The sequence below is a fragment of the Hemicordylus capensis genome, chromosome 5 (genome assembly GCF_027244095.1).
Source record: "Hemicordylus capensis ecotype Gifberg chromosome 5, rHemCap1.1.pri, whole genome shotgun sequence".
In the NCBI taxonomy this organism is placed as follows: domain Eukaryota; kingdom Metazoa; phylum Chordata; class Lepidosauria; order Squamata; family Cordylidae; genus Hemicordylus; species Hemicordylus capensis.
Window position 1 is genome coordinate 30,967,865 of NC_069661.1, and position 27,288 is coordinate 30,995,152.

At 45.4% G+C, this 27,288-nt stretch overlaps 1 protein-coding gene across 1 annotated transcript; it reads left to right on the forward strand.

Moving 5' to 3' along the window:
• Nucleotides 1–3,341: 3,341 nt before the first annotated feature.
• Nucleotides 3,342–23,329, forward strand: LOC128328251 (alcohol dehydrogenase 1-like). The gene is made up of 9 exons (XM_053258053.1): nt 3,342–3,433; nt 10,434–10,535; nt 11,929–12,070; nt 14,707–14,794; nt 15,143–15,365; nt 16,098–16,358; nt 18,824–18,959; nt 20,879–21,017; nt 22,922–23,329. The coding sequence occupies exons 1-9, from the start codon at nt 3,416–3,418 to the stop codon at nt 22,944–22,946; spliced, it is 1,134 nt and encodes a 377-aa protein (XP_053114028.1). The 5' UTR covers nt 3,342–3,415; the 3' UTR covers nt 22,947–23,329.
• Nucleotides 23,330–27,288: the final 3,959 nt, after the last annotated feature.

A 27,288-nucleotide genomic window follows, 5' to 3' on the forward strand; every position in this document is an offset into this window, starting at 1 on the left:
ACTTGGATTCCCCAGTGTAGTTCAGCACACTAATCACTGTACCACTCTGGCTCAGAGTTATTTCTTGTTGTTGTTTATTGGTAGTATTGTTCATTTTTGAAAATGCATTTACTCTGACAGAAGCAGCTTTTGGAGCTGGTCTGTGCTTTACTTGTGGCTTGTACAGTTCTTTTTCTCTCTGTGTGTTTGCTTGTGTTTGATCCTGCCATGTTAGATACAAATCTACACACTACTGTAGTAAGCACTATAAAGCAACTGATGTTTCCCATATTCCTCTGTATCTCTGCTGATGAGCAATTGAGATTTGTGCGCTTGTGTGTGTGTTTGTATTTTGATCCCACTCATTAGCTATAAATCTACACTTTGCCAGTTATTGCTAAGGCATCTGCCTAGACCTGTCTCTACCTCAGCAGCGGCCCACAGTTGCCTCCACCTCTCACTACCTGTGGCTCCACCCTTCATCTGCCCTGCCTAGCACTCTCATCCCCCATCCCAAGAACCACCAGCTGCCACTGATTAAACTATGGGATTCTCTGCCACAAGATGTGGTGATGGCCACTAGTTTGGATGGCTTTAAAAGGGACTTAGACAAATTCATGGAGGACAGGGCGATCAATGGCTACTAGTCTGCTGGCTATAACCACAGAGGCAAACCTGGATGTAAGAGCCAGCATGGTGTAGTGGCTAGAGTGCTGGACTAGGACTGGGGAGACCCGAGTTCAAATCCCCATTCAGCTGTGAAACTAGCTGGGTGACTCTGGGCCAGTCACTTCTCTCTCAGCCTAACCTACTTCACAGGGTTGTTGTGAGGAGAAACCTAAGTATGTAGTACACTGCTCTGGGCTCCTTGGAGGAAGAGCGGGATATAAAAATGTAAGTAAGTAAATAAATAAATAAATAAATAACTTCAAGGAGGAGAGGTCTATCAACGGTTACTAGTCGGAGAGCTATAGGCCACCTCCAGCCTCAAAGGCAGGATGCCTCTGAGTACCAGTTGCAGGGGAGTAACAGCAGGAGAGAGGGCATGCCCTCAACTTCTGGTGTAGGCTTCCAGTGGCATCCGTTGGGCCACTGTGTGAAACAGGATGCTGGACTAGATGGGCCTTGGGCCTGATCCAGCAGGGCTGCTCTTATGTTCTTAAAATGCCTCTGAATACCAGTTGCACAGGAACAACAGCAAGAGAGAGGTCATGCCTTCACTTCTTGCCTTTGGGCTTCTCAGAGGCATCTGGTGGCCACTGTGTGCAACAGGATGCTGGACTGGATGGGCCTTGAGCCTGATCCAGAAGGGCTGTTCTTCAGTTCTAATGTTCTTAAAATTGCACAATCAAAATGCCCATTTGAAAGGATATGAAGCTGCCTTCTACTGCCTCAGACCGTTGGTCCATCTACGTCAGTATTGTCTGCACTGACTGGCAACAACTCTCCACATTTCCACACAGGGGTCTTTCCCAGACTTATCTGGAAATAGGGGCAAATTAAGCTTTTTGCTGTCCATAGGCAGCCAAGGATTTGCCGCCCTTCTCTGGGGTTGGGGTCGGCTGCAGCGGCTGTGTGTGTGTGGGGGGGCGGGAATCAAGGGGAATGTCCTCCCCTTTTACCTATTAAAAAATTCTACTGCGTGGCAGGATGGGGTCAGCGAGGGTGGCAAGAGTTTCTTCCAGCTCCTCTCCTGCCTCCCAAATGACTGTACATGCAAAACTCCAGCCCGTTTTGGGCTTCTCTGTGCATGCATGCGTGTGGAGAAAGGTCCAAAATGGGTTGCAGACCAGCCCATGCAGTCATTTGGGAGGCTGGAAGGCGCTCTCACTGCCCCCATCCCACCAAGCAGCAGCATTTTTTAAAAGGTGAAAGGGGGAGCTTTCCCCTTTCCATCCCACAGTTGCTGTACTGCCGCCACCCCCCGAGCGGGGTGGCAAAATTTGCTGCCCATCAAAATTTGCCGCCATAGGCAAGTGTCTACTTTGCCTATCCATTCATCCTCCCCTGCTGGAAATGCCAAGGATTAATGCTGGAACCTGTTGCCTGCAAATTCTGTGCCTTACCTATGGCCCTAAGCTGAATTATGCAGTTTTCCAGCTACATGTCACTGGGACGTTGTGGTGAGGGGAGAGATAGGCTGGTGATGCTGATGCATCTCCCCAGAATGTGTAGCTTGGACCTTATAAGGGAACACACACACACACACACATTACTCAGTGACTGCTTAGTAATCATGGTCTTTGGTGTGCAGTCATCATCTGGTGGGTAGCCTAGCCATGGCTAACCCCAGAGGACTATTAAGAACTGAGCCTGCTATCTGCCATAGTCTTATCTGGTGGCCAAGTAACAGGAACTGGCTTACCTATTGCATGAGGATATATCAGCCTAATAATGTTGCATACACACAAGTTGTGCAAATTATGCATGCTGTGCAAATGCAAAATTTGCACAAATGATGTCACACCAGAGCAAGCCCATTATGTCCAATGGACTTCTTTTATAACACTGTTTGCACAAATGTTGCATTTGCACAACTTTTATAACTTGCATGCATGTCACATGACTCGGCTGATGTCCCATTGAATGGTCTGTCAGTCACTGTTTTAAAAAAAAAGAAATATGGTGATGACTACCAGTCAGGATCTTCCAAAGAATCCATGTATGAGAGAATGACTAACAAAGATTATTTTCATCGAGTGATGTGAGCAATGAACATGCCCTCCAGGACCTGCAGTCAACAAGGGCTCTCCAGTACGTTTCCCAGAACATTTAGGGATATGCGCCAGCCATTCGTGCTTTACGTTTGTTGTGGGAAACACTGGTGTAATGTGTGTGCCCAAACAAACACGACTGCTGTGTAAAATGCAATCATTCTTGGAATTTCTTCATGTTAAAAATAGGCATTCTCCTGGGACTTGTAATGGCATTTCTCTCTCAGTTTTGGATCTCTCCCCACACCCTGCTTTATGCATCAAGAAAATCTTCATGGCCTGAAGCAACTGAGCAAATGCACATTGTGATTTATGCTATATATCATGCAAATCTTTTGAGCAAAAGAACCAGGACCACAGGGAGTTTGCTAGTATGTACAAGTTCTGAAATGGAACTTCCATAACTGAACTGTTTTTTCTTTTAAATCCTATCTTCTCCTAGCTCTTGTTTAGGTTGGTTGGTTGTTTCAGGGGAAGAATAATTTAAACTAAGTAATTGTTGAGGCTGACCTTCAGCACTAAGGAACTTTATATCACCGCTGCAAATGGGTCCTCCCCTTCCACTGCTGGCCTATCATAGATTATACATTGAGACTGTTGTACAGGCTGGAGGAGAAAAGTCATTTGTGTATTCTGTGTTCTTGCCAGAGCCAAAGTAATCAGCGAGAGGAGACGTCCTTTGTGGAGGATTTGGGACAGATCTGAAGCGCGAATCCTGACACATGGCAACTGCAGGGAAGGTAAGGAAGACTGGACATGTGGCTCTGTCTATCCATCTGAATTGCAGATGTTAATGTTTTTAATAATATGAATGTTAATGTTTGTATATGTGTGCAAGTATTAGATAATATTTTTATCTTAGAACAGTCTGTTGAAAACTTTCATTGCCTAGAGAAGCTTTGTACAGATTCACTACACACTGCAAAGATCAAGATAAGAGGATTTTTATATCGCACATGTGGGTTTCAAAGGCAAGCCTATTTCTGAACATATAAATGTGTCTTTTATGGAATCAAACCATTGGTCCATCTAGCTAAACACTGTCTCCCCTGACTGGCAGCGACTCTCCCAGTTCCAGGCAGAGATCTTTCCCCCTCTGACTTAGAAGGGCCAGGGACTGAAACGGGGACCTTTCATATGCAAAATACGTGCTCTTCCACCAAGCGACAACCGCCTTTCTGCTTGGTAGAAACGAAGGGGAACAGAAGCAGTACCTTGACCCCCAAAAGGTGATTCTCTTATATTGATCAAGAGGAGAGCAACTGGCCTTATCCAACTCCAGCACAGCACCCATCCATTCCAGTGGTTGTTGCTGAGGTCTACCTTATGTGTGTGTTTTTTTTTAGAATGTGAGCCCTTTGGGGAACAGTTTTATTTATTTATTTATTTTCTATGTAAATCACTTTAAGAACTTTTGTTGAAAAGTAGTATATAAATATTCCTAGTAGTAGTTAGGGATGTGCACGAACTGGTTCGGCGCTTCCTTTGGGAACCAGTTCGGGCACCTGCAGCTAAATCGGTTTGGCAGGGCAGGGAGCGGTTCCCTTAAAAAGCAGGTACGCAGGTCCTTACCTGCTCCACTGCCGCCCCATCACTTTTCCGAGTCTTCTCTGTTGCTGCCCTGAGTCTCTGGAATGCACTCCCTGCTGAAATAAGAGCTTTTTAACTGGATTGTGGTTTTACATTGTTTTAAGGTTTGCGTTTTTAATCTGTTTGATGTTGTAAACTGCCCAGAGACCGAAGTTTGGTGTGTTCTACACATCTGAAAAATAAAGAAATAAAATAAATATCCAGAAATGCCTACGTGAGTGGGAACTACTCATGCACTTCATCTACTGTGGGGGTTCATAACATGGTGGCTGGGGCCGATGGGAGTTGTAATCCAGCAGGTCAGGAACCCCTGATTTACTGTCGAAGAAAAAAAAAAGGGTAAATAGTTCCTGTGAATAGGGCCCACTTTCATAGATACTTAATGAATTTAGGTCCAGATCATATTAAAGATGCATGAAAGAATGACGGCAGTCTGAGCTGTTTTTCTCTGGCAGCCACTTTTGGTGAACAAATCACTGGGTCCAGTTTGCAGTATCCTTCAGCCTTCCCTTTTCACGTTAGGCCGTCCTGCTACTGCTACTTATATGCTACTTTTCAACAGAAGAACTCAAAACAGTTTACATAGAAAATTTAATAAGAAATTTTATTTATTATTACATTTTTGTGAAGCCCCCAAAAGGACTCACAATCTAAAAAGAAGCATAAGGTAGACATCAGCAACAGCCACTGCAAGGATGCTGTCCTGGGGTTGAATAGGGACAGTTGCTCTTGCTCTACTTCATAAAAAGATGCTCCACTTACCTCTTTGCTCAGTTAGCAAGGGCCCTTTCTCTGTTATGTAATCTGTGGTATGTAATTAATACAGTAGGATTATATTAATTGTGGCCCATACACAATTCTCACAAACAGCAAATGCCCTTGTAAACCTGTTTCTGGGCAATATCAAGGGCCCTTTCTCTGTTATGTAATCTGTGGTATGTAATTAATACAGTAGGATTATATTAATTGTGGCCCATACACAATTCTCACAAACAGCAAATGCCCTTGTAAACCTGTTTCTGGGCAATATCAAGGGCCCTTTCTCTGTTATGTAATCTGTGGTATGTAATTAATACAGTAGGATTATATTAATTGTGGCCCATACACAATTCTCACAAACAGCAAATGCCCTTGTAAACCTGTTTCTGGGCAATATCACTTCAGAGCCTGCAGGCAGGGAATTAAAGAACATGAATGTATGTTTATTAAGATATCCTGCGTGTAAAAACTAGCATGAAAACCTCCTCCGTGACATTTAGCCCCCATTCCTGGCTGTTCTATGCACTGTCTGTTTCAAATCCCTTGAAATGTCTATAAAAAGAGATCACCTTTCCATGTAGAAATGAAGCAGGGAAAGAGAAAGTGCAAGGAATCTGTGCGTGCTCTGAACGTGCTTGCAGTGCAACACACAAAAAGGGCAGGATACATACGCTCCGGGTGCAAAACTAGCTGCTGGCACATCTCACCCTTGCTAGTTCCATCTTGTACGTTACTATGGAAGTGCTATAAAAAGAAAGCAACAATTGCCCTGACATTGTAACCTACAAAGCTGCCTTGAGACTTAGTTGTTCCCCAGTTTTGTGAAATGAAGAATTTTGTGTAAATTCAGAAGCTTGCATAGTCTTACATCACTAGACCCTCACACATTAACCAAAATCAGTTAATCCATTTGGAATCAAATCTTAGACACATTGCAAGTCTTTTTGCAGTGAATCAGATTCTAATATCTTGAATTCCAGTCCTGCGAGTAGTAGGGATGTGCACAAACCGGTTTGACGCCTCCTTTGGGAAGTGCCAAACTGGCTTGGGCACCTGCAGCCAAACTGGTTTGGTGTTGTGGGGAGCAGATAAGCAGGTTCTTACTTGCTCCACTGCTGCCCTGCTGCTTTTCTGGCCATGGCGCCCATTCCCTGCAGCCTGTGTGTGGTGTCAGCATGCACATGTCTGCCGCGCCCAGAAATGAACCTCTCCGGATGATCTCAATGGGTGATGGGACTCATGGTGAAGAAGATGGTCTCTTAAATGCCCTGGGCCTAAGCTTAGGGTTTAGGTTTAGGGCTTTATAGGTTATAACCAGCACCCTGTACTTTAGCTGGAAACGTATCGGTACCCGTTGTGGCTCTTTCAGTATAGGAGTGATATGGTCTCTCCAAGATGACCCAGAGACCAACCTGGCTGCTGCATTCTGTACCAACTGCAGTTTCCGAGCTGTGTACAAACACAACCCCACATAGAGTACATTGTGGTAGTCAGGTCTGAAATTTACCACCATATGTACCACTGTTTGTTTGTTTGTTTGTTTGTTTGACACAAGTCTCTGTGCGGTTTACAACAAAACAATACAAACAACAAGTTAAAAAGTTAAAACAGTACAACAATTAAAAATTTTGAACAGCATTAAAAATATTAAAAACCATCAAACTATTAAAACAGTATCTAATTAATAGCCAGGGTGAACAAATGTGTCTTGACTGCCTTTTAAAAAGTTGTAAGAATTGGGAAGGCTCTTATTTCAGCCCTTATTTCCATTCTGAGGCTGTTTATTTCGAGAAACAGATGCAGCTGGCAAGCACCTCGGGCCACTGCCTCAATCTGGGACATCAGGGAGAGGTTTGGATCCAGAAGCACCCCCAGACTGTGTACCTGTTTCTTCTGGGAATGTGTGGCCCCATCCAGAAGCCGCAGATCAAAACCATCTCCTGAGTTCTGACCCCGCACAATAAGTACCTCTGTATTATCTGGATTCCATCTCAGTTTGTTCTCCCTCATCCAGCCCATCACTGCCTCCAGCAAGCATTTAGGGAGGTTATGTCTTCTCCTGATGATATTGACGTGGAGAAATAGATTTGGCATAGATTTTTAGATTTTAGCATACTGATAACACGCTCCACCAAGTCTCTTGATGCTCTTTCTCAGTGGTTTCATGTAGATGTTAAAAGCAGTGGAGACAATATGGAGCCCTAGGGGACACCATATAAAAGTTCAGATTTTGCAGAGCAACAGTCTTCAAGGGACACCATCTGGATGCCTAGCCTCTTCAGATGCTCCAGAAGTATACTATTGTCAATAGTACTGAAAGCCTCCAAGAGATCCAAAAAGACCACAGGGTAACACTCCCTCTGTCAGTTCCTAACTGGAGATCATCCATCAGGCCATCTAAGGCAATTTCCACTCCGTAGCCCATATGAAAGCAAGTTTGAAATGGGTCAAGATAATAAGTTCCCTCTAAGACTGTTTTGAGCTGGGAGGCCACCGCCCTCTCAATTACCTTGCCCAGCCATGGAAGGTTGGAGACAGGCTCATAGTTGTTTAACTCTGAGGGATCCAATACAAGCTACTTCAGAAGAAGTCTAATTATTTCCTCCTTAAGACAAGGAGGCATCCTGCTCTCCCTCAGAGAAGCATGTATAATATCTACCAGGCCTTCTACAACAACCCTTCTGCCAGATAGTACAAGCTATGTTGAAAAAGAGTCAAGAGAATAGGTGGTAGGCTGCCCCATCCTAGGCAGCTTGTCCACATCCTCAGGAGTCATGAACTGAAACTGACCCAGCCTAACCACATAAGAGGAGTTGCTGGACACCTCTGCATCAACTACAATAATTATGGAGTCTGAGTCGAAGTTGGCACGAATACGAGAGACTTTATCCACAAAAGAACTAATCAAAAACTTCATAGTGGGTAATTGATAGTTCCAAATTCTGCTTCAAGGGAGGAAGGGCACATACTAGCCCTCTCACAACCCTGAACAACTTGGCTGGACATGAGTTTGTGGATGCAATATGGGCAGAAAAGAATTTATTTGCCAAACATATTGCCTAAGCAAAGATCCTCAAATGCTCTCTATGTTGTAATCTGTCGGATTCGAGTCAAGTCTTTCTCCACTTGTTCCCTAGTCCTCTACCTGGATATAAGCCTAGTTTCACATTAAAACTCCTATGAACACTGGAGCAGAATGCTCCATGCGTATCACTTCTCCAGACTGATTTATTTTGATTAGCTTTTGGTGGCTGGAAATACAAGGGTATGAGGGCAGAGCTGCAATATATGAATGGATTTCTCTTTCTAACATGTTGCTTCCCACCCCAAGCCATTCAGCTGGGACAAGCTACACCCTGAATAAATGTGTGTTCTCCTTTTCACATGACATGATCACCCTCTGTTCCTTCTGCCCCCTGCCCTGCCCAGTCTGTCTTGGGCAGAGAACAAGCCCAATCAAGTTGGACTTCCCAGTCCTAAGAGGATTCTGTATCACTCTAATCATATCCCTTACCCATTTTCTTACGTAGTTGCTAGCAGCAGCGGAATCAGATGTTTGGTTTTGATTAGCTTATCCAAACAGAGACTGCAAGGCTTGCATTGTGTCGGTGCAAAGGGAACAGAGTTGTGACAAAGGAAACAGTGGTTCCTGCCTGCTGATGTTTATGTATTTTATTAATACTGTTGGGCACCCTTTGTAGCCCATGTTTGCAGCAGCTTAGGCTCCAGCCTCAGAGTCCAGGCCCTCAAACTCGCCTCCTCACAGACATCTGTTTGCATCACAGGTCACCTGTTACGATGCTCCTGCCCCTTTAGGCCCTTGGATCCTGGAGCTCCAACTCACTGGGCAGCTCTCACCAGACTGGTCCCTCATCACTGGCCAGCCAGATCTCCAGGCCTCATGAGATCTTGGTGCAAATCTTGTGAACCTACTCCTGGGCCTTGTGAGATTTTGCCATTCAAGCCGGACCTTTTGTTGCGCTCAGTCGGGGGGGCAGGAGGAGCTGGCTGGGCTTGGCCGGGGGTCCATCATGGCATCTGGAGATAACGGAGTAGCATCCAGATGCCAAGGAAGTGGTCCATTGTCATCACCAACCGCCCCTGGTGGGCAGGCCACGGTGACAGGACCCTGACAAATATGTTCTATGTTTTAAAAAGAAAAAACTTTGTTTCAGCTACTGTTAATAATAAGTTACCACCAAAAAGGTCTCTAGAGAACATAATGGTGAATAATGATAGAATAATTCAGTATAATATCTACCCCTGCTAACTGAGCAAAGAGGCACTTATTAAAGTGGTGGATCTCTTACACTAAGTAGGGGGAGAGCAACAGTCCCTATCCAACCCCAGCATAGCAACTTCGAGTGGCTGTTGCTGGTGTCTACTTTATGTTTCTTTTTAGGTTGTGAGCCCTTTGGGGACAGGGATCCAACTTTATTTCAAGCGGTATATAAGTAGTAGTAGTAGTAGTAGTAGATATTAAGCCATTCATAAAATATAAAGGCGTATATTCCATTTTTTTAAGTGGCAACTCAGAAGCTAATGGTGTTGGACTATGATCAGTGAGACCCAAGTTCTAATCAGCCATGAAAGTAGGTGACTCCATGGAAGTCACTTATCTCATAGCCTAAACTACATAGGAACATAGGAAGCTGCCACATACTGAGTCAGACCATTGGTCTATCTAGCTCTGTATTGTCTTCACAGTCTGGCAGCAGTTTCTCCAAGGTTGCAGGCAGGAATCTTAGCCCTATCGTGGAGAAGCCAGGGAGGGAACTTGGAACCTTCTGCTCTTCCCAGAGCAGCTCCATCCCCTGAGGGGAATATCTTATAGTGCATCATTTATTTGTTTTTACATTTATGTCCCACTCTTCTCCAAGAAGACCAGTACATGGTTTATGTTTATCCTTACAACAATCTGGGGAGGAGAGCTGGTCTGTGGAGGAGAGCTGGTCTTGTGATAGCAAGCATGACTTGTCCCCTTAGCTAAGCAGGGTCCACCCTGGTTGCATATGAATGGGAGAATAGAAGTGTGAACACTGTAAGATATTCCCCTCAGTGGGGATGGAGCCACTCTGGGAAGAGCAGAAGGTTCCAAGTTCCCTCCCCTGGCATCTCCAAAATAGGGTTGAAAGAGATTCCTGCTTGCAACCTTGGAGAACCTTGGAGAGATTCCTGCCTGCAACGTTGGACTGCCGGTTTGTGTAGGCAATACTGAGCTAGATAGACCAATGGTCTGACTCAGTATATGGCAGCTTCCTATGTTCCTATTTCTACCCTACTCCTCCAGCACAATGCTTCTCAAGGTGGTCTAGAATAAAAGAGACAAGCAGCAGCAAAACAAACCAACCAACAAACCTCTGACCTACTTGATGCCATTTATTTTCACAGGTGATTAAATGCAGGGCGGCCATCATCTGGGAAATAGGTGAAACACTTTCTGTTGAGGAGGTGGAGGTAGCACCCCCAAGAGCTCATGAAATTCGAGTCAAGGTAAAATGGTCTTACAATGCTGTGTTCCCCTGTGTATGAATGATTTTTGCAGTAGGTAAGCATCTTATATCTCACCTGGGAAGACCTGGCAGGGAGACCAGTGGGGGTTTCCCTAAGCAAAGTCAATTGGTTTGGTTATATCATTCTCTCATTCTTTGCTCATGCCTGACAAGGAGGCAGTAGGCAGATCTAAGCGCACTCCATGTAAATAAACAAAAAACGTAAATTCTGCATCAAGGAAACTAAAATTTCACATCCATAATAAAGCCTGCAACTTAATCAAATTTGTTCAAACACACAGTTTCAAAACTAATTTTTGTGAGGTTGCAGCTGAAACTTGCATAACAACAAGCAAGATCTACTTAAAAGATCTGAGAGATTCAACAAGATCAATGGAGCAATATATCTCCTGTTGACCTTCAGACAAAGATAATCTACCAGGACTATTTAAGCCTTGAGCACCCTGCAAGTGCAGTTTGAAGTGGTAAAACCCAGAGTTACATTATCTGCTGTTCATAATGACTGGCCCTAACCCAACACAGTAGCCAACATCCCAGACTAGGTGGTGGTGTAGCTACCACCGTGCTGGTGCTATATAGGTGAGAGGAAATTTCAGCAACCTGCCCTTCCACCTGAATATGTCCCTGAGAGTCACACAGCCCTTAAGGACATCTTTTTGGGAGTCACAGTCAGCTTCAGAGAAAGATAGAAAATCACCCATCTGGCTGCCTTGAAGGCGCTGCTGCAGTAGTGCCTCTCCTTTTTCTCCCCAAAGCCACCTCATGAGCAACGTGCTCCAGAGTCTCAGCTTCCAAGAGAGTCAGAGGCTTCATGCCTCAGACTCTCACCAGTTGCCTGCTGCCTCCCCGGCCCTCATCATGGTGATAAATCAGCTCCTCGAAGCACTCGTGTGTGTGTGTGCCTCACAGCCCTCGTGCGTGCCACGCACCACGAGGCTGTGTGACACACACTGATGCTGCTCACTCGTGTGTGTGTGAGTACAACTAGCGTGCACTAACAGTGCAGGCTCCGCTGCCTCAGATTGGCCAGTCGGGGGGAAGCTGCTGTCTACCCCTCAGCAGCTTCTCTCATCCAGCCCATCCCCACTATCACCACTTGTGTCCCAAGGATGGAGCCTGGCTCTGGCTGGCCTGGAGAGAGAGATTGGGCAGCCTGGCTGGACCCCCAAGGCCTGCGGGGAAGTCCGGCCCAAAGGGCGCCCCTGGATACTGTTATTAAAATCTGGGAATCCCTATTTCAGGGAACACTGAGGGAGGGGAGAGGCTTATTTTGCTCCTCCAGCACACTAGTTCAGTGCCAGCTCCTGGTGAGTGTCAGAACTGTGCGAGGCACGGTGCACATTTTGAAATGTCGTCTTGCATTTTCCACACAGATTGTGGCCACTGGGATCTGTCGGACAGATGACCACGTATTGCAAGGTTTTTTCCCTAACATAAAGTACCCGGTGATTGCGGGCCATGAAGGAGCTGGCATTGTTGAAAGTGTTGGACCAGAAGTCACTTGTGTAAAGCCAGGTGAGGACAAGGCAGTTAAGTCATTCAATAAGAAATTGGGCGGGTGGGGGGGGGGTACAGCTTTGTGCATTATACAAAATTAAATGCTTATACACCACTCTAGATCTGACGAACAAGTTGTTTTCTTCAATATTCTTGCTGCTACTAGTATACGTGATACTGTCATATCAACAAAGTAGCTTTTCAACTTCTATATGTTCCTTCATATAGGATAATGCAAACATCATTCGATAGGGCTGTTCACATGTATAAGCCTCCTACCCTAGTTCAGGAGATGTGCGAACTCTTAGTATATGATTCTGTGTTAGATAAAAGCAAGGACAGAGGTGGGAAACTTGGTCATTTGCTAAGCCCCAGCTGGATAGAAGCTGGTAATGGAATCTGGGTTGGGGACATTCATAGGCGAAACTAGGGGGCGCAGCCAGGGCACATGCCCTAGGTGCCACTGGGAGGGGAGGTGCCAGTGCTATGCTGCCCCCCACCCCCTCCCAACTTCATGGATTTTTTTTTAAAAAAAATTTAACCTGTAGCCCCTTTGGGGGGCTTCCTAAAGGCTGCGGGGGGGGAGGGTCTGCGAAGGTTCTCCCTCCCCTCGCCGGCCTCTTAGAACACCGCCACAGCCCATCCCCAGCTGATTTTCAGGCCCGTTTGGGCCTACAAAGATCAGTGCGATGGCCATCTTGGAGATTGCTGCACATTCTCAAAAGGCCTCTGCGAGGCTTGGCAAGGCATAGGGCCTTGCAGGGACCATTTGAGCATGTGTGGCAGCCATTTTTTTAAAAATAAAAAATTAAGGCTGCTGGAAACAAAAATAGCTGCTCTAGGGAGTCAGAAGAATGCAAAGTTGTTGGCAAGGGACCCGAGCATTTAAAAAACAGATATAAATGGCACAAAAGTAAGTGGACAAAACATCCCTTAAAAAGACAACAGAAAACTGGTAGATTATTGTTATAAACCCTCTCTCTCTCTCTCTCTCTCTCTCTCTCTCTCTCACACACACACACACACACACACACACAATTTTTCTGATTCAAATATCACACTGTTTTGCTGTTCTGTGGCTCGTTGCAACTTCCACCTTCTTCCTGATCAGGCTGCTGGATCCAAGCCTATTGTAAGCTGCTGGATAATTTCAGATTGTTTGGGGCCCCTAGGATTTCCCATTGCAACCATCTCCCTTTAAGGCAAAGGCTGTTTGGACAGAAAACCCATCCCTGGATTTCTTGGAGGCAGCAACCTGTAGTGAGGTGTGCTGGGTGGCAGAGCATTTGCTAAAGAGAGCTTTCACTGCTTAGCTCTCTGCAGGCATGCCCAGCACATGGATGTGCTGCATTTCCTTGGGAAGCTGACTGGCGCATATGTGCCACATGTGTGGTTGTATGTGTGTATGCATGTGTGTGTTGCTTACAACCTGTTTCTCCTGAAAGTGTCTGAACTTGTATTTTATTTATTATTTTTATTTATTTGTTCGATTTATTTATTCGATTTTTAGATCGTCCTTACAGAATAGCTCAGGGCGGTTCACAAATATCATAAAACAGTTAAAAAATCAATCAATCAATCATTTTTGAGCTGATATTATGGTAAGGTTATCTGAAAGATAGGTGTCAAATGTTTGGACAGGGGCGCAGTTTTAGTGCTTGCCCTAGGCTATTTTCCCTAGATACGCCCCTGGGGACATTCCCCACCTCCTACTTTTTAAAAATCAAACACACAATCTCAAAATGGGAGCACACCCAGATTTCGAAACTGAGTAGGACTTGTCTTCTATCTAGTTTGTGGTTGTGAAAACTGCCCTACCCTACTATATAATAACCTAATATTTTACTCAAATGTATTCTCATATATTGGGCATGTGTTGCTTATTATCTGTAATGTCCTAATATTTTGCTAATTATATATAATATCCTATTACTCATTATAATTCACTTATATGGGAGCAGGCAGTCCTTCAGATGAATAGAAATGAGTAATATAAACTGATATTAGGAAAGGTCTTTCTGTTTGAGGTAGTTTTCAGGTACCAGAATTAGATGCATCTATACTTTTGAAGAGAGTCCCAAGGCCTATTCACATGTTATGTTCAACATATGTGCAGTTTGTGAATAGTGACTTAAATACTGCACAGCACTCTGCCAAGAGGGGGACACAGATCACTGATTCCATGTGATTCCAAATCCTGTCCATGCTGCTAGCAAACCCAGAGAGGCTCCATGGCTGCTAAGAATTGCATCAGTGCTGAAGCGATGCTTCTCCCATTAGAAGTGGTGGGAAGTATGTGGCTTCAGATCTGACACATTTGTTAGCACTGATGGAGCATCTCCGAGGGATGAGGTTTAGAATCACATGGAACGAGTACACATGTGCTGCTCTTGGATCAGTGGGGCACTGTTCAGTATATAAGCCCGTGGACATCAGGTCTCATGCCTCCCATCATGGGCCATCAAATCTCCTCACTTTTTGGACTTCAGTTGGCGCTGCCACATCCATAATTACCCCTTTTTTGCTTTAACTGAATTTTCATAAAAGAATGGGTTTTATCTTTGAAACTTCCCTGAACAGCCTGTGAGTTCTGTTCACAAAAATTTCAACATAGAAATATTTAATTGTGTGTATGTTTCTTCCCCCCGGGCAAGGTGACAAAGTCATTCCTCTTTGTGTTCCCCAGTGTGGAGAGTGCGGCTGCTGTTTGAGTCCCAAAGCTAATTGCTGCCTCAAGTCCCAGTAAGTTTGCTTCAGTTCCTCTGTGATCTGTTTGTGTTTTCCCATAATGTTGACAATGGACAGCTAGTCCAGTTTAAAGCCCTGTTCAGTCATTATTGTACTGTGACACAGGGCAAATGGGAGCCCTGGGTAGTCCCACCCACATTGGGACACTGGGTAGCTCCACCCACACACCAGATTGCACCACAGCCACACCCCCAGCTCTCCCCAAGTAAAATGTTTGTCTGCAAAGCCAGACTGCATTGTACCCAGGAAGAGCGACTCCCCATTATTTGGAATGCTGACTGCCCAGCACGGTGTACCCCTGTACAGTAGTGACTGAAGAGGGCCATTTCTCTCTGCACACAGTCTCTATGAACCTTGTCAAAACCTGATGCCAGACAAGACGAGCAGGTTCACCTGCAAAGGGAAAGTGATTTATCACTTCCTGTGGACGAGCACCTTCTCCGAATACACTGTTGTTCCTGATGCTGCCATTGTAAGAATTGACGACAATGCGCCTCTGGAAAAAGTCTGCCTCTTTGGTTGTGGGTTTTCTACTGGCTATGGCGCTGCCATCAATACTGCCAAGGTGAGAATCAATTAACATGATTAGGGGAACAGGTAAAAGAAAGGCTGCTTATCCCCCTCTGTACACTCCCTGTGGGGAAAATGGTGGGAAGAACTGCACTTCTCAGATGGCCCCTTTGTGCCTTCCCAGCATCCCCATTCACCTTCTCAGCTGTCCCCACGGGCTCCACTTCCACAGAAAATCACCCACCACATACACAGAGCATTCCCCTGAAGAGCTGGAAATGGCAGGTACTACATTGAGCTGGCTGTGGTGGGAGCACCTACAGCCACGCAGCACTAGTGGGGTGGTACACATTTGTCAGAACTGGATGGTCAAACACACAGGCCTGTTCTGTGCCTGTTCCCTTCTTGTCTGCCCTGATCCTACCCAGTCACCCCCTCAGGCCTCTGAGCCTGCCACAATGTGTATATCCCAGGTGCGGCTCATGAACTCTCCTCTGGGGGGCGGGCAGCTTCTTTAAGGCAAATGGAACTTGTGCTTGAGCCCAGCAGCTCCCATGGCGGGAAACCGCCTCCGCCACTCACTTGGCTCCGGCAGAGGCGAGCCCCCACCAGCGGCCAGGTGAGTGGTGGAGGCGATTCCCCAGCGCAGGGGCTGCTGGGCAGCACAGAGCACCGGCTCCGTTTACCTTAAAGAAGCCCCCCCCCCCCCGGAGGCACATTCACGAGCTGTGCCTGGTATGTCCCCGCAAATCCTCAATCCACATTTCCTGTATCTCTGGCTTTGCAGGTGGAGCCTGGTTCTACTTGTGCTGTCTTTGGTTTGGGAGGTGTTGGTCTGTCTGTTATTATGGGCTGCGAAGCAGCTGGAGCATCCAGGATTATTGGGATTGACATCAACAAAGCTAAGTTTCCCAAGGCCAAAGAGTTAGGAGCCACTGAGTGCATCTCTCCTCAAGATTTCAAGAAGCCCATTAATGAGGTGCTCGTGGAGATGACTGGTCTTGGTGTAGACTATGCTTTTGAAGTAATTGGACGCATTGATACTGAGGTACGACCTTTATCTTGGCACTAATTGCATTGGCTCAGTTTTCCATTTTGTATCTTCCGACATTATCTAAAGTTTTCAAAAAGAGGTTATATAAACATCTTCTGCAGCCCCTTTCAAATTCAAATGTCTTTATTACGGTCTTTGACCAGCAAATTAGAAGTATGAAATACTCTCTACAATCTATATATATAATTCTCCTGGGTGTGCCCAGGAGAAATGCGTCCCGGCAGCCCAGCTGATTGGCTGGGCTGCAGGGGGCGCCTGATTGGCTGGCAGCACACCCAGGAGAATTCGCTTGCTGGGCGGCTGCGGAGGCAAGGCGGTGGGCCCAGGGCTGCGGCAGCGGAGCCCAGCGAGGCGGTGGGCCCAGCAAGGTGGCGGCGGCCCCGGCCGTGTGGCGGGGCGAGGCGGCGGGCCCAGAGCGATGGTGGCGGGCCAGGCCGTGGTGGCGGGGCCCAGCGAGCGGCGGGCCCAGCGAGGCGGGGCAAGGCGGCGGGGCCCAGCGAGGCGGCGGGACTGGCCGGGCCGCGGAGGCGAGGCGGCGGGCCTGATGGCGGCACTCTGGGGCCGGCCGCGGCATCGGCGGTGGCACTCTGGGGCCGGCCAGGCCCGCTGGCGGCGGCGGCCGCACTCTGCCCCGCCGGAGACGGGGGGCGGGAGGAGAGAGAGAGGTAGCCTGGCCTGGCCGGGCCCGGCCGCGGAAGCGAGGCGGCGGGACTGGCCAGGCCGCGGAGGCGAGGCGGCGGGACTGGCCGGGCCGCAGAGGCGAGGCGGCGGGACTGGCCGGGCCCGGCTGCGGAGGCGAGGCGGCGGCGGCCGCACTCGGCCCCCGCAGGGCGGCGGCGGCCGCACGGGTCAGCTAGTATATAATAATAGTAAATACTAAATAACGATATTGTATATTCTGTGCAGCTCTTCTTGCTATAAATTCTAGCTTCTAAGACTCATATTATCTAAGACTTAAGTCTACATTGCACAGAACAATAGATAACCTTTTCCAAATTATGAATCTGGATTAATAGGGGAAGTAATTAATTTACAATGAATTTGAATTGCAGCTGCACAAAACATAGCTACATTTTATGTAATGTTAGACTGCTGATCTGATAAAAGTGAAACATAAAATGCATTCGTTTCTCCTGGCAATTTAAATTTAAAAAGGAGAAATCAGAGAGGTTTGCAGATCTCGATAACAGTTACAGTGCAATAAAACATGACCTACAGTTTCCATATCTCCCGAGCTACAAGGGCAGAAGCGTTCTTGATAAGGGATATTATGGCACCTAACACAACCTCTTTCCTCACTTCTGAATGGTGATTGTTGCATTCTTTTCCCAACTTATAAAAACATGCAATTTTGAGATTACTGTATTTAGCTGAATCCAAGACTAGGGTTTTTCCAAGTTCTTTGATGTTATGGAAATGTATGGATTGTCCTCAAAGGCGTCCTCATATAGAGCATGTTACAGTACTCTAATTTGGATATAATTAAATTGTGATTGACTGAGGCCAGGTCCACTATAGTGATTTGGCTGCAGGTGCGAACTAAGTACATATGTCTTTGGCCAGAGATCATCAATATCTTTTCAGAGAACTGAAGGTTTAAATGGTTTTCAGTTGCATTACATTGTTTTAAATTGTTATAATTGTTGTGTTATAATAATTGATTGTTGTAAACAGCGATATAAACTGCCTAACTGATTTGAACCAAATTTGCTACAGCTGTAGGGACACATAGGAATGCCCCAATGGCATAGTTCATGATGATGTCATTCACATCAATCCAAGATGGTGGACACGTGAATTTTTGAGGTGCTAGTGGGCTAACTTGTGGACTGTCTAACCGATTTGAACCAATTTAGGTACAGTTGTAGTGAATGACAGACAGGGACATCTCAGTAGTGTAGTTTGTGATAATGTCACCCCCCCCATTCAAGATGGCAGACACATAAACATTTGAGGTGCAAGTGGGCTAACTTGTGAACCACCTAACCAATTTTGAACCAAATTTGCTACAGCTGTAGGGGTACATAGGGACACCTCAATGGCATAGTCTGTAATGATGTCATCCACCCCAATTCTAGATGGTGGATGCTTAAATGTTTGAGGTGCAAGTGGGCTAACTTGTGGGCCATCTAACCAATTTGAACCAAATTTGGTATAGTTGTAGTGAGTGGCACATAGGAACACCTCAGTGGTGTAGTTAGTAATGATATCTTCCATCCCTATTCAAGATGACAGATGTATCAATGTTTGAGGTGTTAAGAGGTATAACCTGTGGACCACGTAACCAATGTGAACCAAATTTAGACAAGTTGTAGGGATAGTGAAAAGAATGTATGCAGATTAGTTCTTATTGGAACAACTTGTTTTATAAATGATGCAGAAATTGACAGTGGGAATCTGAGCAGAAGCCTCTTCCAAAAGTTCAGGTTTTTTGGTGGTTTGTCCTTATGTCTCAACAGGTAGCTGCCCTTGCATCCTGCCACGTGGGTCATGGCACCTGTGTGCTGGTAGGAGCACCTCCGCCAGGATCACAGCTCTCCTTGGATCCCACACAGATCCTCTCAGGGAAGAAACTGTTGGGGTGTTTGCTTGGAGGTATGGATTGGCTCAGATGGGTCATATGACAGTATGACACATATAGTGGCTAACATAATGTGCAATATTACAGTATGTGCATGATGTAATGTTGCATTCATGCAGTTGCATACTCTTGTACATGCACAAAGATTGTGGAAATGCAGCTTCATGAATGCATTGTTACAACACACCTACAAAATTGCACAGTACATCAGCCAGCATGTATTTGCGTTTGTGCAATTCACTGAAATAGGATGTGAAAGAGGACTTGCATGTCCTATTTCAGTGAATTGTGCACACACATGTACATGCTCATCTCATGAATGTGCAAGCTACATTTCGTGGTTCTGTAAATAAGTATGGCTGACTCCACAATGCAGGATGAAGTGACGGCTGACATTCTGCCACCACTTCACTCCCTATTATGAAGGAACAGGAGGCACTATTAAAGAGTGTCACATTATCATTTGGCTTTTTGTTTGATTTTAACCACCACAGTGGGTCTATTTGACTTTTCTTCCTTAGGCACCAAGATTTACTGGGCCACCTTTGAGCATAAGTAGTCATGGAATCTCAAATGAACGAGGAATAAGTGTGTGTCTTATGAGTATGGAAGAGTATCGACGATAGCTGTGCCTGATGTGGTAGCAATTTTTTAAAAAATTAGATTTTCTTGCATATGCAAATAAAATTCTGAAAGTTCAGCAAGTAGCACTCGCTTCTTAGGGACTCTGCAACTTGATCGGAAATCCCCTGGGCTGAAACTGGGACTTAATCCTGTGAACTACTTAGGAGGGTGGGTATGTGAGTTTAGGTTTCTCTATCTGAAAAGGTCCCTGAAGGGAATAGTGCCGCTATACAACATCAGCTTCATGATTGGCAGGCAGTATGAAGGCCACACTTGGTGTAAATACTGGAAGTGCTGCTTTCTGCCTTGGCCTCCTAGCCAAAGGATCAGTAACTTCTACTTGCTGTACTCCAGACCAAAAGCATCTCCCTGTTCCAGTGCCAGTAGAAGATGGCAGGGACCCTGACGTAGGACCAGCTCTAGGCAGGACCCGCCTATAAGGGTGGGCCCCCATTGTTTGTGGGGCAGCATCAGTGGGACTCCAAGGGGCAGCACCTTGGAGACACTGCATGGCTGAGTTCTGACACTAAAAATAAATCCCTGGTCTGAGCATGTGCTAAAAAGCACCCTGTTCCTTAATTCTAGCCTTACATCCTCCCCAAGCAACTATTTTGCACCTGGCAACTGTCGGTAGACCTTGGGGTCCTCGTGAAAAACACAGTAGATCCCCAAAGTCTGCCCCTCTTAGTCTACATAGCAACACAGGGATTTGCTTTATACCGAGTCAATACTGATCCATCTAGTTCAGTATTATCTACACTCACTAGCAGAAACTCTCCAAGGTTCCAGGCAGGATCTTTCCCAGTCCGACTTGAAGATGCCAGGGAGTGAACCTGGGACCTTCTCCATGCAGATAGATGCTCTATTACTGATCTATGGCCCTATCCCCCAAGGGGGATATGTTGCATCAGACATTGCTCACATGTAGTCACCCATCCAAATGCAAACCAAGGTGAACACTGCTTAGCAAAGGGAACTAGTGATGCTCGTTACCTCAAGACTAGCTCTGCTCTCCTGTAAAGAAGGATTTTTCTGATTCTTAGTCCCATTTAGCTGGTGACCTCACCATGCAGTGTTTTTAGTATCTTTAGAATCTTGTGCTTAGGACCCAAAGTGTTGTTGAACGTAGCATCAAGCTGGTCTGTGAACCGGATTTGACAGTGTGGTACAGACCAAATGAATGGGTCTGGGGGCAATGCAGTATGAAACTCGAGGTATAAATATCCTTTCTTCTTGCCAACATCCCCACCCCCACCCCTCTTTAAAGTGTCCTGTGCTGACTGACCCCACTGTTTTGTTTTTCCCCTAGGTTGGAAGTTAAAAGATGCTCTTCCTAAACTGATTTCTGATTACATGAAAAAGAAATGTAATACTGATGCACTAATAACTCACACGTTGCCTTTTGAGAAAATCAGTGAAGGGTTTGAGCTGCTACATGCAGGGAAATGGTAAGGTCCCCACGTTTCATGCCCATGTTCATTTTTCAAGTCAGAGTAACCTGCTGCCATTTTTTCAGGCCAGGCAGAAGAGGAGAACCCAAGATGAAAACGTTCATTGGGCTGGTTCAGACAATGCTCCGTCCACTAGCCCCAGCAAGCATGATAAGGACCGTGGGTGCCTTGCCCTAATTGTGTGAGAGGAGGGGCCATGTATCCATATTACCCGGGAGGGCTGGAGTGCCTTCCCCATATCACATGAGAGGGGGTATTCTGTCCAAATTGCTCCTCTGCTCACCAGGGGAGGCCCAAGACACTTTGCTGCCTGAGGCGAAGAATACTATGTTGTCTCCTCCCATCTGCAAACAGGTGCTCAGCATGCTCCGGCATGGAATTTGCTAACTGAGCAATGGTGTACTTTTTTTTAGCAGGGGGAGAGCAACTCTCCCTCTCCCTACTCAGCACAGCATCCCACCAGGGGCGGTTGCTGGTGTCTCTTTCATGTGTCATTTTATCCCTCATTTTAGAGCCCTTTAGATTTTTTATTAATACATAATGAGGCGAGTCTCATGATCAGTGAGACCTGTCGGCCGGAGGGGGTTCTGCAGGGAGAGCGGGCTTAGCCCACTCTCCCCACAGACAACCAGTACTGCAGCCCTGGGTAGCCAGATCGGCCGCCCACATGACTGCTGTCATGGAGCCAGTGGGGGCTGCAGTGATCGGGGGCTGCAGGAAGTTCCAGGATGCCCCGCGCAAGTGCACGGGGCATGCTGGAGAGATCCCCAAGCCCAGGAGTCTTCTCGTGTGTTGCTGTGGCATGGAGCCGCGCCACGGCAATACATGATCAGGAAGCCCGGGTTAGCGTAGCGCTTACTCCGCTAACCTGGGCTAAGGGGAGGGCTACTTTGGCAGGCTAGCCGCCAGGGAACCACTGGCCTCACCTGTGAGGCGGCTGGTTCTTACGCTGACTGGAAATTGGGCTAAGCTCCCTTATCCCACTTTCCAGTGATCGTGAGGATACCCACAATGTTTGTTTATTTTTTATGTAAACCACTCTGAGAACTTTGCTGAGAAGCTGTGTATATATATATATATATATATATATATATATATATATGTAGTGGTGGTGGTAGTAGTAGTAGTAGCAGCAGCAGCTGTAGGAAGAAATTTCAGACTATACCACCAGGGGCGTAGCTAAGAGAGAGGGGGCCCTTATTCACCCCTCTCCCTGACAGTCCTTTAGAATGAGGGAGATAATGGAGAAAATAGGGAGGGGTGGCGTTGGTGGGCCTTCAGGAGCTGGAGGGTCTGTGTTCTTTGAACCCATCCACTCATTTATAGCTATACCCCTGTATACCATCAAGTCATGGGTATCTGGAGGAGGGCAAGAGGGGGCACTCCCCCCCTACCCTAGTTTGAGCCAGTTCCCATTGAATTCAATAGGGCATACTCCCAGGGAAGGAGTTATGGGATTCTTGGCTCCCCCCACCCCCACTGGGAAAAGTCCTGCAGATGCCCATGCAACAAATGAGGCAGTGGTGGAAAGGGGATTCCTAGCCTGCATTGGCCGTGGGGGTTGCGGGGTGGCATGAGTGGGTGGGAAGAGAGGAAAGAAGAGGCACATCTCAATGGGGCGGGGGGAAATGAACTGTATGTCCCAGTGAGCTGAGCAAAGGCAGTGGCAGTAGGTGGCAGGAAGGCCTGCGGGATGGCATGCATGGTTGGAGGGTCTTGCTACTCCCTATGCCCCTCCTTATATCCCTGGCTGAGGCAAGGGCCTCACCCCCCTTCAGGGAAGGGCCGCACTGCAACACACACAGCATATACTAGTTTTGAAGCACATGTAGAGGGGCAGTCAGGCGTAGCAGTAAAACCAAATCTTATATATGAGTTAATCTTTTCCCATTCTCTTTCAGTATTCGCTGCGTCCTGCTGTTTTAAACTTCCGAATGCAACCAACTAGTGGAGCATCAGCTTAATGGAGTTTCCTGCCTTGAATCGTTTTTGGAGAGGCAGGCTACACATCTGTTCAATAAATACATAAAATATCCTGCAGGTTCTTTGCATACCTGACCATGTTCAACAACGGTGATTACAGAATGCTGATGACACCCAAATCTGTTTCTCCATGTCAACTTCATCAGGAGATGGCCTAACTCGTTTTAAAGCTTCGGTTTTAGAGTTTTTTAAATTGTATTTTAAATTGTTTCAATTATGTTAATGTTTTAATGATTTTATATTGTGAACTGCCCAGGCATTTTTTTTGTATGGGGCAGTATATAAATGTTCTAAATAAATAAATAATAAATAAATATTGAGCTGGATGGACCAATGGTCTGACTCTGTATAAGGCAGCTTCCAGTGTTCCTGTGTTGCTAGGCATCTTTTTTTTTTTTTAAACCTTTTCTGTATATTATATTAAAAATAATGCATTTTCAGGAAGCAGGAGGCATTGTGGTTGTCAGAACTTCTGAATAACCCAGGATCAAAGCCATCTGTTAAATAAAGGAAAATCTGTTTAGGAAAACCAGGACATAAATTCAGACATATAAAAGAAGCATCAAGTATTTATTTATTTATACATTTATATTCCATTCTTCCTCCAAGCGGTGTACATAGTTAAATTTCTTCTCACAACAACCTTGTGAAGTAGGTTAACTTGAGAGAGAACTGGGTTCTCTCTCTAACCTACTGTGAAGTAGGTTAGGCTGACTGTCTCAGAGTCACCCAGCAAAGAGCTACACCCCTAACCTACATTCACATTCTAATCTACCTCACAGGGTTGTTGTGAGGATGCACAGCAGTATCTACACCACTCTGAGCTCCTTGGAAGAAGAGCAGGATATAAATGTAAAAATAAATAAATAAATATCATGGCTGAATGGGGATTTGAACTCAGGTCTCCCTGGTCCTAGTCCAACACTTTAACCATTACACCATGCTGGCTCAATAAAATAACATTTTAATTTACGATGGTAGATACTATATGCTAGGGAAAAATACTTAAACATTATAAAAGTCTATTAAAAATATCCAAAGCAGTTTAGAAGCAAAGTTTTAAGTATCCCCCACAGAGGTGTATCTAGGGAAAATAGCACCTAGGGCAAGCACTGAAATTGTGCCCCCTGTCCAAACCTCTGACAGCCATCTTTCAGATAACTTTACCATTATATCAGCTGAAAAATACAAGTCAAGCTCGTCAAAAACTATTTAGCAGTGGACGTAGCCAGACCAAAAAATGCTGGAAAACTACACATTTCAGTATGCTGGGGCTCATGAAATACCCAAATACATTTTTAAAAATAACTTTTTTAAAAAAATGGCCGCTGAAAACAAGATGGCCACTGCACATGCTCAAATGGCTTCTGTGAGTCCTGGCATGGCCTAGAGCAGTGGTTCTCAACGTGTGGGTCCCCAGATGTTGCTGAACTACAACTCCCAGCATCCCTAGCCCCATTGTCCTTTGGTTAGGGATGCTGGGAGTTGTAGTTCAGCAACATCTGGGGACCCACACATTGAGAACCACTGGCCTAGAGCCTCACAGAGGCCATTTGAGCATGCATGGTGGCCATTTTGGTTTTGGTGGCCATTTTAATTTTGTTTTTTATTTTTCAAAAATGGCACCCCCCTTCAAGTGGCACCCAGGGCACGTGTCCTGCCTGCCCTACCCTAGATATGCCCCTGATCCCCCACACTTCAAGAGATACATTGATTTTGGCATCCCACTATATTAGGGCTGCACAACTTTGACCCTCCTACCAATGCTGGCCTACAACTCCCATAATCCTTGATTGTAGGCCACTGTGGGTGGGTATTATGGGAGTTGTAGTCCAAAAACATATCCATTGAACTTAATGGGACCTACAGTACTTCTGACTAGACATACATAGAGGTCATTCAAACAATCAAAACCTGTGTTCTACCCGGGTTTGGGAGCTGTGTGTTCTCCCAATTTTCAGTTGTGTGAAAGCAAGATAGGAGGAAAACCTGGATAGCTTTTCCTCCTACTGTGCTTGCATACAATCACTTCCCAGGTTTTCCTCTTACTTTGTTTTCACACAACTGAAAATTGGAAGCACAAACCGCTCCCAAACCTGGATAGAACATGCAAGAGATAGATGCATCTTAAAATTAAAGGAAATTGTGTCAGGGTCCAGAACTATGGGGGACTGAGAAAAATTCTCATTGTAGATGGGATATTTCTTGCGTTCAGAAGGAAAGGCCACAGTGAAAAAGTCAATCAGCATTCTTCTCGTTCTTTTTCGCAGTTTCCAATAAAGTTTTTGATTGTGTGAATGACATCATAGACATGTGCTGCAATTCTATGCAAACTGACATGGATGCATGTAAGCCCCATGGGTCTTCATGCTAAGTAAACATGCATGGGATTGGGCTATATTTTCCTGAAAGGTTTGCATTGTCAATTCATTTCAAAGGGATATATAGAAATATACACTCAGATTTATATGCTGACAAACCACTGAATATTCTGCTTTTCATTTCCGTCTTAATACCCGACTTTGTAAATATATATTGCTTGTATTAAAGACTATCATGTTATCCAGGGATCCTCAACGTTGGGCCCCCAGATGTTCTTGGACTTCAACTCTCAGAATCCCTGCCAAAGGCCACTGCAGCTGAGGATGCTGGGAGTTGAAGTCCAAGAACATCTGGGGGCCCCGATGCACTCCATGTTTCTCAATTTCTGTGACCAAGATGCAGGCAATTCTCTGCAGCAAAGTCACTGCACACATTTTGCATTTTGTTTCTGTGCAGTTCTGTAGTTTGGTGAAGTGCAAGTGGAGATTATTGTTCACTTATAATCTAAAAGGGGGGAAAGAGAAGTCTAAGTTTGACTGAGTGATGGACCAGGGTGGCAACCATACTGAGTTTTTGTTTCTGTAACAATTTTAGTATGCAACACAGTTGGGAAGGATGGCCAGCAAAACAGAAGCAGTAACTCTAGTAAAGAAGTAAATTCCAAGTAGTACAGAGAAAGGTGATTTTGTATTATTACTCACATTTATTTCCCACTCTTCCTCCAAGAAATTCAGGGCGGTGTACATAGGTTTCTCCCCTTTTATCCTTACAACAGTCTTGTGATGTAGGTTAGGCTGAAAGATAGTGACTGGCCCAAGATCACCTAGTAAGCCTCATGGCTGAATGGGGATTCTATAGTCCTTGTCTAACATTCCAACTGCAGCTCATATTACCAGAGTCATAACATCAACATGTACAATTTATTGCTAATGTAAAAACTGCATAACAATGTACTAATGTTGTGTCTAATATAACTTGTATCACAATTTAGAATCTTGAATAAAAATGGATATATAGACAATGGTGAAAGAAAAAAAGTGCAAAAATAAATCCCATAAAACAAAGAGGGTTGAAAATAAATGAGTATAAGGCCCATCACTCAAAAGCAGACAATTTGAAAATGAAGATGTAGACATCCAGCCAAATGCATTTTGGCCTTCACCAAGTTCTCCTAAGTGGCATAATATGCTCTTTCCACACACACTCCCCAATTCAAAATACCAAAAGCAAGCTTGAAGTCTTCCAAAAGGGAAGCAACAATTCTGCTATTAGAATAGCTCCTCAAAAAGATGAATAATGAATAATCAAAATCCAGGTAGAAACATAACACAGTATAGAATATAAATCCTGCTTGGAAAAAATGCATATATCTCCTGGAAACACGCAGGAGGTGATGAGAAGTGAATAAGAATGTTTGATCCATGGCTCTATACTTTAATGGCTCTATGTTACTTTAATATGGCACACTCTACCCTTCCTGTTTTTTCCAGGAACAATGGTTTTCTAGTATCTCCTAACTCCAATAACTGTTTCTGCTCTCATTAGCTTTCCTGAGAAAGATCTAATCCTTCCACATACTCCAGACACTCTTCCGCTGCAGTCTGCTAAATCAGGCATTTTATCACTGCCTTACCCTGTAATGGATGCATGTTTTGACATTGCAAACTTAATGGTAGTAGACCAGAGAGGAAATGATCTTATTCTAATAGCAATGAGCATTTATTTTATAGTAATGAGCATAACAGAAAATTACAGGAAATACCATACTGTAAAAAATACAATTTAAACAGGGTTTTAAAGTGCATAGATTTGCATGAATGCCCCACCACCACCACAAACAATTAAGGGACACCATGACAGTGTGTTGGGATGTCCTCCATTTATGGTAGGGTGGACATGCTCTCTGCACAACCCCATCCTAATCACATGTTGGGGTGGGTGTTCCTCGGCACCAACTATAAAG